The 10,587-nt window shown below is 50.7% G+C and overlaps 1 protein-coding gene across 3 annotated transcripts; it reads right to left on the bottom strand.

Moving 5' to 3' along the window:
• Nucleotides 1–735: 735 nt before the first annotated feature.
• On the bottom strand, nt 736–9,596 carry XPA (XPA, DNA damage recognition and repair factor). 3 transcript variants are annotated; one of them, XM_050716590.1, is made up of 7 exons: nt 9,512–9,579; nt 7,169–7,303; nt 6,770–6,908; nt 4,991–5,096; nt 3,195–3,360; nt 2,359–2,476; nt 736–970 (listed from the first exon to the last, which is right to left on the bottom strand). In XM_050716590.1, the coding sequence occupies exons 1-7, from the start codon at nt 9,515–9,517 to the stop codon at nt 822–824; spliced, it is 819 nt and encodes a 272-aa protein (XP_050572547.1). In that variant the 5' UTR covers nt 9,518–9,579; the 3' UTR covers nt 736–821. The 3 variants fall into 3 exon arrangements, with proteins under 3 accessions (XP_050572547.1, XP_035418920.1, XP_050572548.1); XM_050716591.1 differs by lacking the exon at nt 736–970 and adding an exon at nt 9,068–9,172 and having other exon boundaries at nt 2,362–2,511; nt 9,512–9,596; XM_035563027.2 differs by lacking the exons at nt 6,770–6,908; nt 9,512–9,579 and adding an exon at nt 7,804–8,053.
• Between the last annotated feature and the right edge of the window lie 991 nt (nt 9,597–10,587).

Consider the following 10,587-nt stretch of genomic DNA (forward strand, 5'->3'; position numbering starts at 1 on the left):
TCAGTCAGTGCTGCAATGGAATGCTGCTCCCGGCCTTGCTCAGCAGCAGGAGAGGGAGTTGCCAGAAATTACTCACACCTCCAAAATGGAGGTAAACAGACTGCGGGAGCCATCTTGTGCTCCCTGGGCCAAAGCTCAGGAAACAGCAGTAGAGGGCTTTTCACTACGAAATGTGGTGCTGAGCTGTCACAGCCCCTCACAGCAGGCTGCTTTCCTTGGAGAACGCTCCTTTCCCACCCAGAAACCACCCTCATTGCAATCGGAGGCCTCCGAATCCACATGGAAGGAGAGCCTGCCTCCTGACATGCTAACCACTGGAGAGGTGCTTCATCAGCCATATTATTTCATGATAGTGTTAGGAAAAACCAAGGTTGATGACCAGTAAAAACAATAACTGGGAATACTGTAACCAGTGGGGAAAGGCATTTCCTACCTTCATTTACGGTTAGTTACCCCATGCCCTGCTGCCCCTGACAAGTCTTAGTAACTGGAAAACAGCTAACAGCTGGGACAAAACCACGGAGACTTCATCTAACCATCAGGAGTAGGGGCAAGTTTTCCTCCTTCAATTTCATCAGTGTGTAAAGTATAATGATACCAGTTTATCTCTCAGCAACAAGGTAACAATTTCTTGAACTGTTACAAATGTGTATCTTCCACCCCGAGACCTATCCGGAAAGCCAACCCTTACTGTTCTGTACAGCGTTTCTTGCAAAGAAACATTCTTCACCAAACTTGTCCACGGTTTGCTCATAATTAGCATTTATTTGACTTTAATACAAAATGCAATTAAAAAGATAATTAAATTAAAAAAAATAACATTACATCTTCTCGTAAGTTAATTCGTGGCCACATACAGTACATGTCTTTTTGTAAGTGTCTTCATCAATGTTTTCTTCTGGTCCATATTCATGTTCATGGATGCTAGCTGCTCTCTTCCACAAACTGCTCCTCACTGCACGACGGAGCTCTGATGAGAAAGTTGAGAAGATTTTTTTTTAAGAGCGTGAAGCGTTAGTGAATAAAACTCAAGCCACCCACCTTTTGAGGCCTACCCTTGACAATCGGCTTTCTGCCTGTCTGCCATAAATTTCTGCTTGCAATACTAGTTTGCAAGAACAAGTTTTGATTTGCCTTGCAGTCAACTTCGCCTTGTTCACATGGTTTTAAAGGACAGGAACTATAATGACAAAATCTCCCAGCAGGTTTTCCACCTGGAGTAAGCATGTGCTGCCTCATATATGCTGCCCTTCAAAGCTATCGAGAAGGGTTGGCTGGAATGAGGAGGAAAGCATGAAGTACCTCGTTGTTTTACGTGACTAAGGAAAAGTACTTCTCATTCAGGTCACTGTATTCGTCCTAAATGACTCTGCATTCTCTCAGCTCTACGCCCAGCAGCAAGTTGCCTATCCAGCAGCTGCAGTGAAGTCAGCGCCCCGCGGTCGAGCCTGACATACTACTTTCTGGATGCTGCAAGTGGGTGGCAAGAATACCAAACAGCAGAGGGTAGTAACATTTCCAGCCAAGTCATTTAGGCTGCAAACGCTGTCATGTTAAGGCCTGTCCTTGCCCTGAACTCCATCATCTCTGCCACGGTCTGCTGCAACCCCTCCCGTTTGCTCAGCCCCGTGTGCCGCCTCCTCCAGACACAGCCAGCGCGGCCAGCTCAAGCCCTTTGGCTCCGAGTGTGAGCCCCACGCAGGCAGCACCGCGCTGATGCCACGGCAAGCCTCAGCTCTTGCTAAGAAACAGACATGCAGGCTCTTAGAATGACTGGTGCGTCTGTGCCGAAAGCCTTTTTTGTAGTTTTACCTACCCACTGAATGCTCTCCTAAATATTAATTTATTAGGAAAAATAAGGATGATAACCAGTAAAAATGTGAGCTGGAACATTGCAAACAGTGGGAAAAGGCCTTTTCTGCCCTCGTTTACAGTTATCCCACTGCACATGTATGATTTGTATGATTTTTGAATTATAACCCACTGACAAAAAAAATCCGTGTTTTCTTCAAGTCGGAAAGAGTAACAAAGACAATCCCAGGCACGTTGTAGGTCATACCAGAGTTTTAAAAACACTATAATGAACTCTTATACATCATTTCTGCCACTTGCAGCATTTCCACAGGACAAGAGGGTAATTCAGTTCGTGAGAGACCTCAGATCTCTAGTCCCACCCTCTGCTCAGAAGAGTTAGCTAGCCATGAGGTCAGACCGGACTGCTCCAGGCTTACTCACAGGTCATGAAAAGCCTCCATTTTGTCACACTGAAAACTAACCACTTTGATCAGACACAGAAATAAACTCGCACAGTACTGGACCTTCCTGTAAGTATAGCGTTATGTAAGTCTAAGCATTTACCTTTAACCTTCTTATCAAACTTCTTCTGTTTCATCTTCTCTCTGCTGTCACGGCGGAGTTCCTTTGCTTCTTGCAATGATTCTTCACTACCCCAGACTTCAAGAGAACGCTTGATTACCTACAGGATGGACATAAATGTGTTTCTTTTTTCCCCTGAAACGATAAAAATAAACTATTCTAACTCACAGGCACAATTTCCCCCTATACATATGCAAACTAAGTCAAGCCTACCACCAAGAATCCTGTCTCTGCCTCCTATCTCTTCGCCTTTGAACTGCAAATGTGAACATTCCTTCCACACCAACGGATAGCTCAGGAGATTTGTTTTAGCACCAGCTAGATTAACTTACTTAAGTCAAACCCAGCTCTGAATGTGTGCATATTCAAGCAAAGCAGCAGCATTCCTGAGAAAAGGAGGGAACGGGAAATTACAGCCTTGTAAAATCGACTTGCTGCTCTCGCTCTCAGGGCAGAGCTGCAGACCCGAGGCCGCGAGCCACAAAGGGCCACAGGCAGCAGCAGCTGCCCAACGCCTTTCAGGTCAGCACTGGAAGGCCATTAACTTTTATGACCCCTACTTGTGCAAACAGGGGTACTGAGATCTTGGTCCATAAATGTCTTTAAAAGGCCCTAAAACACGGACATTTTCATGAATCTGGACCATACCTCTCTACTTCGACCATCAAGAAAATTTACAGAAGCCTAACTTTACCTAGCTTTATCAACCATACCTAGCTTTATCAAAATGACTCAGCAATCAGAACTGAAGTGATAAATTTTGGTCATCAAAGTCGTACAAAGGTAAAAAGAGTGAAATACTACAACAGTTTCTATACCTGCAGTTTTAAATAAAGTTTCATGTCACCCCACCGAGGGTTGTGAGGGTTTTTCTTCACAATAAATCTGAGCACTGGTTCCCTCTTGTCTAAGTCACAGTCTTTAAGAAGATACTCTTCTTTTGCTTCTGTCCTTGTTATAAGCTTATGTTTATCTTCGGCATCTCTGGAAGACGTAAAACAATCATGAAAAAGCTACACGTGAAAACTACTTATCAGTTTCTAAGTCCCCACTGCATCTCCAAGCATTCCTGAAATACCAGCAGCCTTCATCCTCTCAATTTTTAATGTATGCAATTAATTTTGAATTCTAACAATCTAGCTAAACTCCAGTACAGGTTTACTGGAATTAAGTTAGAAAACCCTCCAATTTGAGCGAATATAAGCTGTTACTTTGTTTCTCTAGAAGGGCTTTTATGTTTCTTATTTTCTTACACTAGGAATAACTGAAACTTAAGAGATTATGAGTAGCTTTAGGCTGTTCACCTAACCCAGATGTAACTCAGAGGACAAAAGTACAAGCCTGACACATTGGTCAAGAGAAAAAGAATGTGTAATGTGAGACAGGTCGGATCACCTGAGACAGAATATACACACTCCATATGCTGCTAGATCCCAGAACGAGATTAGCACACACAACTCGTTTCTAAATGCAATTCAGCAAGCATAGAGAAACAGTAAAATAAAGACCTTAAAATGCTGCAGTTTCAACCAGACAGATGAAAAACTGTCTAAACGCAGCGGCATTCACCAATTAATGGAAAAAAATTTACAAAATCCTGACTTAAGGACAACTTAAACTGCTTCATCTGGAACAGTTTGCCAAGCAGGAAGTGCTGGCAACCGTCATCAAGGAAGTACTGCTGTAAATACAGCTTTACCAAATCTCAAAGTTCATAGTAAAGGCTATTGCACCACCGACTCCTTAAACACTCGGCTCCGAGAGCTACTAGTCCAAAGGGTAACCGCCTTCAAGTCCCCAGGCCCTCTCCTCCCGTGCCTTTTTCCATCCCCGAAGAGGCAGCACTTTGTCCCTGAAGACGATGAGCTGCCTGTGGCTTACGCAGGCACTCTGCCACTCCACGTGGTTACCTGGGAAGCTCTCCGAACAAACTAGCAGCCATCTTTTTTCCTCCTCCATCCATTCACCCATTTGTTCCTACGCTCAGGGGGGTCGGCTGCCTCACTTTGTTTCACTGCCCCGGTGATCGCGGCGGCTTTCTGAGCATGCCCCCCGTCCAAAGAGAGAGCCGGGGGGCCGCCTCCCGCCCCAGGCTGCCTGCCTGCACACCCTGCGAGCCTCCCGCGGGGGCTCTGCTCTCCGGCTGCCACGTTCCAGGCCCACCTCTGCTCACCAAAGCGCTAACTTCTGGTCACTGAAGTTGATTCACCGTGACAGCGAATTCTCTCCCAATAGCTGCCCCATGTTATAAAGCAGACACTGTGTTATGTAGCCGAGTTAGTTATTTAAACAGTGTCCTCCACCAGGCATGAATTTGCATGCTGACAGACTCACTAGCCACTCCCAGACATTGTGTTTCTAGAACATTACACGAACAGACGTCTGCTTAGGTCCTGCATCCCAAAACAGGCTCATGAGGTGACGCTGCCATTTTGCACTTTCATAATGGAAAATACAAAGGACATCAGTCAACTTCCTCTTACTTTTTCAGTAAGTCTGAAGTTACTGAGAAACCTCTCTGCTGACAGCCTTTTAATTAAAGGCTAATTAACTGAATTATAGCTAGCAATCTTTACATAAAATAAAGCTTCCCTCTCCTGATTATCTGTAATACCTGCAATTATCACAAGTTGCCCAATCAAAGTGCTGCATAAGGTAGGAATCCATGAATTCTTTGCCACAGTCTCCACAGATGAGATAGTCAAATTCTAGCACAGGTGCTAATGGAAAGAAAGATTTTTTTTTTAAAGGAACTACCACCACGTTAAACACAAACATATGGAATTGGTATCACAAAGCAACTTTACTAAAATTTACATTTGGTTTTATGCTATTCATTACAGGCTCATTTCATTCCTCTGTTAAAGTTTTCCAGAAAGATACAATAAAAATTCAGAACCATTATCATGCAGTCCCATCTTTGCCGATATGCTTCTGGTTTTTGCTGGAAGGTTCAGTGTATCTAGTATCCGATTTCAACATTCAAGAGCACACATTTGTTTCGACTTAACAATTGCTAAGAGAGAAAGAAAATTCCCCCACATTTCCCCATGAGGTGCTTTATATCCCCTCCTACCGCTTCCTCCCTTCCGGCCCTCAAAGCACGTCCTGATATGCAGGAGACATGCGGGCAGGAACGGGAGAAATCAGAGAAGGGGGTGTCGGCAGGGGAAGGTGGCTTGAGCAGGAAGCAGTACAGGAGCCGCACTGGCATTACAATCCAACTCAGCTCTGCTCCAGTTTTCTTCCTAGCTCGGCCACACCTGCCTCTCCCAAAAAGAGCTCAACGGAGGCCTGGGGCAGTTGGCAAGGCTCTTGCGCATTCCAGCTGGCAGAAATGGAGGTGGATGGCCAGAGAGCTGCTAGGAGTGGAATGGGGATGGAGCTCCACTACAATCCTCTCCCCAAGCCCTCTCAGCACTGCTCCAAGCCCAGGCTCATCCCAGTGCCGGCCATCACTCCTGGCCGCATCCTCGCCGGGTGGATCACCGCCAGCGTCATCGCCATCTGCTTAATGTTCCATGTGACACCCAGAAACACTGATTCAGGTAACCGCAGCTAGAAGGAACGCTCGTTTAAACAGTAACATCAAAATCCTAGCAGAAAATTAGTGTTTTTATACAGTTTTGCAAGCCGAAGTGCGGTAGCGGTGAAGAGCATTAAAAATACCTGAAACAGAAAATTAATTCTTGACATGCAACATCATACATTTTTAATAGTGTTTGCATTTATAGCAGATTGAATCTAGCAAAGCCGACATTTTATCCCAATTCAGTCTCGCTAGCGACAGCGGGGCGGTTCAGTACTTCGCATAGCCATGCTCTTACATCACGTTTCGTAATTTAAAGCAGTACTCCCGAACATAAAGGCATTTTATTAGGACAATGACGTTATGAATTATACAGCAAGAACGACTCCAGTGCAAAGGCATCCCAAATCTACTTTTTTAAAAAAAGAAAAAAGAAAAGCGTAAGCCTCTCAAAAGCAGTAAAGGCTGCTAGCCGTTTATACTCTTAACGAAATCCGGTGGTGATTTCTAACAAAGAGATACACTGCACCAACGGCCCTGCAGTTGATTCAGAGCAGAACAAAGCAAGACAAAGACATTCCCAGAAAAGAAAGTGGATCTATTTTGGGATTCCTACTTCTCCATTTGCTTTTTGGAGAGAGAATATCACGAGGCAATATGTCGAAATCCTCCACCGAACGATCAGCAACTTGGCGTCAACGTTTTATAATGATAAAAGCTGACACTGCAGCAGCGCCCAGATCGTGGCATAAAGGCTATCAAAAACCTCGAAATTCCCCCAAACCGACGAAACCGCGCGAATTTAGGCTTATACAGGTCTTACAAACCCGAAATCCCGAAAGAATTAATAGAAATACCGTTTACCGGGGGTTAGGAAAAAAGCCGCTAAGCCCAAGGGCACACGCGGCGTCCCACTTCCGCGGCTTAAAATTCTTCCTTTTTCATCGCGTCTCGCTCGCGACCCGCTCGAATGCCGATGGATGCAGACGCGCCAGAAATCGCGCTAATCCAGCGAGACGCGTTGGGGAAGAAAAGGGGAGGGGGGGAGGGGGTGGGGGAAAGAGGGTGGGAAATGGAGGGAAAAAAAAAAAACGGGGAAAAAAAAAAAAGCTGCCGAACCCGCCCTGCTCGCTCAGCCCGACCCGGCTCAGTGTCGCCCCCGCGCCTTCCTGCCCGCCCCCGCCAGCTCCACGCACGCGGCGCCGCCTCCTCCTCCCGGCGCCCCAGCCACCTCTTTCCTGCGCCGCTCCCTCCAGCCATTACCGGGCGGACGCACGATCCTGGCGGCGCCGCCGTGCTCTTCCTCCTCCTTCTCCTCCTCCTCCTCCTCCTCCTCCTCCAGGAAGAAGCCCCCTCCCGTGTCCACGACCTTGGCGGGGGCCCGCACCCGCACGCCGCCTGCGGAAGACAAACGGGGAGGGAGGCGCCGCGTTACGCGCCCGCGCACCGGGGACGGACCCGCGCCGCCGCCGACACCGTCGCCGCCAGGGGGCGAGCGCGGGCGCGCGCCCTCCCCCCGCGGCGCGAGGCGGGGGGCCCGCGGCGAGAGCGCGCGCGCGCTGAGGGCCCCCCCTCCCCCCCCACACGCATGGTGGCGGAGGGGGGAGGGGGGGAGAGGCGCGCGCGCCGCCGCTCCCCCCCCCCCACTAACGGCCGCGCGCGCGCTGCTCCCCCGTCCGTCCCCACCGCCCCCGCCGCCTCGCGCCCAACGGTTGGCGGCCCCCCCCCACCTCACGCCCCCCCCCCCCACCTCACAGCCCCCCCTCGCCTCACCTCACGGCCACCCTCTCCCTTCCTCACCTCACGGCCCCCCCCCCGGTCCCCGGAGCCCCCTCAGCCCCCCGATCCCGCCCCGTAGAGGCCGGGTCCCCGCCCGCCCGCTCTCTCCTCCGTCCGACCTGCGGCAGGGTAGGGCCGTGCCGCCAGCCGCGCCTGCCGCAGTGCCAGCGCCCGCTGCCGGTTCCGCTCCATCTTGGCCAGCGCCGCCGCCGAGAGGGGCGGCCGCTCCTCGCCGGCCGCCGCGCCCCGAGCCTGCCGAGCCCCCGCGGGGGCCTCGCCCGCCATGGCGGTGCGGGGATCGGCCGGGCTGTGCTGGGCGCGGAGCTCCCCCCGCTCCGTCAGCGGCGGGCTCGCCCTTCCCCTCGCCGAGCCGCCGCCGCACTGCGCCTGCGCACAGAGGGAGGCGGGGGAGGGGACCGGAGGGGCGATGGCCCCCCCTCCTTGCGCAGGCGCGCGGCGCGCGGCCCCGCCCAACGCGGGCGCCCCCTCCCCCTCCCCCCTCTCCGTCCCGCCGCCGCGCGGGGGTGACGGGAAAGGGAGGGGGGAGGGGGAGGGGATGGAGAGGGGGAGGGGGGGGCCTCCCGGGGCGGGGGCTGCGGCCTGCGTGGGCGCCGGGCGGGGGGGGGCCCGGCCCGAGGGGGGCTCCGTTGGGCGGGGGGGGGAGGGGAGGGGAGGGGGGGGGAGAGGCGAGGCGGGAAGCGGGAGGTGGGGGAGGGGAGCGCATGACCCTGCGATTTTCCCCGCGCGCGCCTTTTCGAGCGCTTTCCCTGCACCAACCCCCCCCCCCAACAATACACCTCACGCCACCCCTCCCCTCCCCCCCCCCTCCCCCCGGCCGGGCTTGAGCAATACGGCTTTTTTTTTTTTGTTTTTTCTTTTTTTAAATAAATAATAAAATAAATAAAATAAATAAAGAATTAAATAAGAGCCGTACCCAGCTAATGACCCTTTTGTCCTCAGAGCACCACACGGGCCTCGCCCCGCTCCCAAGATGGAGGGCGGCGCTGCCCCGGCCCGGCCGTGACGGGGCGGGAGGCCCCCGGCGCCGCCAGGCCTCAGCCCACCCCCTCCCCACACACACCGGGCCTTTTCTTTCCTTAAAATAAGAAAGGAACCCGAAAGCCCCCACGTTGTCTCGTAAAAAAAAGCCATTTTTCTCCCCCCCAAACCCCCACCACGCTCCATTTTTCTCCCCCACCACGTTCCTAGAACCACCACCCCACCACACTTTTTCTAAAAAAAAAAATAACAAAAAACCCCACGCTTTCTGTCCTGATATCCCCCCCTCACACTTTCTCTCCTCAAAAGAAAAAAAAAAAAGATACTTTATTACCGCGGCCGCCGGCAGCCCGGGTGACCTACAACGGTCACGGGAATCGGTACCTCATTTTTTTCCTTTTTTTTCGGCAAAAAGCCGGCCGCTGGCTTCCCGTGGCTGTGCGTGGCCCACAAGCGAAAGGAAAAGGAGAATGGACGGAGCCCGCAGCCCTGGTTATTGATGAGATACCCGTAAATGGCTTTGTCATGCAAATGTGGCCGTAAGCCACTTTCGTATAATGCCAGCTTAATAGCCAGCAGCCAGCGGCCCCGGCGGCTGCACGGTGCCTGCCCTGTCCTTGAGGAGACGGAAATGAAGACATCAGCACAGATCTTTGCTCCCTGGCTCCGGACCGAGTCGCTATGACCTTACAGCACAGCAGCAGACCTTCCCCCCCAACCCCCGAGGGGTTTCTGCCCCTCCAAACCGACCCAAATCCCCCCGCCAGCCCTTCCCCGCTGCCCCCCCACCGCCCCTCCGTGCCGGCCCTAGCTCTCCACGATAATTACCTGCATAGACTGTGCCTCTGCTGTGTCAAAAAATACTTGGTGCTTTCTAGCCCGTCACGTGGGCTTGGTTTTACTTTCGACATCAGCCAGCAGAGTGTGCTGCAAACGTTGTGAAAAGAACGTCCTGCTTCTGGGAAATAATATATATATTTATATTTAAACGCAGACGAAGACATTTTAAGCGGCTCAGATGTTCGCGTGAGTGGCAGGTAGTTTCTCCCGTCGATTGAAATACTTGCCTTGTCACAGATCACAGATCCGGGAACCTTCCCCTTAAAGATTTATAACCGAGCCGTGATCCACCCTCCGCTCCCACCAAGATTGCCTTTCGGGTTCCGTACAAAGTTGGAGAAGTGCCGCAATGCACATGTCCAGATGCGCCTCACAGCCACACAGATGGGTCTAGAACAGGAGGTATTTAACAGGTGAAAGTACAAGTCACAATCCCGGCCTGCAGGAAACAGCCTAAGAAATGGTGTGGCACGAGCATACACTCCTCCAGCCTCGTTGCTCTCTCCTTTGGACTTTGCTAGAGACAGATGTACAAAGATACTGACAAACACATTACAAGCAATTGACATAAAAGTAGTTTGAAGCCAGGTGTTTACTAGGTGTCTTGGAAATTGAACTGTTTGCTTGGAAAACAAACACGTGTGTTTGGATTCCTTTGATTTTTCCCCCTTGTTCTATAGGAGTAGAAATTTAGGGAGAAGTTAACTTTTGAGTTGTGCCTGAGGATTAGCAAATAATTCTATATGAGTCGCAAATCAAAACTGCATTAAAACGTGAAGTTTGGGACAGTGCAAAAAAGGGCTTTGAGGGTAGAAGGATATTGTTATTATGCAACCAATTCAGAATTAGGATTAAAAGGAAATTAGAACATATAAACAAAAGCAAATTCAGAGGCAAGACACTTAAGCAAAATAAGCCACGGGCCACAGCGACTCATGCAATGCAGTTAGCGCTTGATTAAGGGAAACTGTTTTAGAAGCATATGCTACATTTCTTTTCTTAGTTTTTTTTTTTTTTCTTTTTCTCAGGGTCAGTCTGGCTAGGCAATCAGAACAGACTATTCT

The sequence above is a fragment of the Cygnus atratus genome, chromosome Z, assembly GCF_013377495.2.
Source record: "Cygnus atratus isolate AKBS03 ecotype Queensland, Australia chromosome Z, CAtr_DNAZoo_HiC_assembly, whole genome shotgun sequence".
Lineage (NCBI taxonomy): Eukaryota > Metazoa > Chordata > Aves > Anseriformes > Anatidae > Cygnus > Cygnus atratus.

Excerpts from the sequence above, each read along its gene's own strand:
- XPA (XM_035563027.2), bottom strand. The coding sequence starts at position 7,969 with ATGGCGGGCGAGGCCCCCGCGGGGGCTCGGCAGGCTCGGGGCGCGGCG. Across the intron at positions 3,361-4,990 it reads GCAACTTGTGATAATTGCAG|AGATGCCGAAGATAAACATA; the intron begins GTATTACAGATA and ends TACGTCTTCCAG. Across the intron at positions 2,477-3,194 it reads AACTTTATTTAAAACTGCAG|GTAATCAAGCGTTCTCTTGA; the intron begins GTATAGAAACTG and ends TCCATCCTGTAG.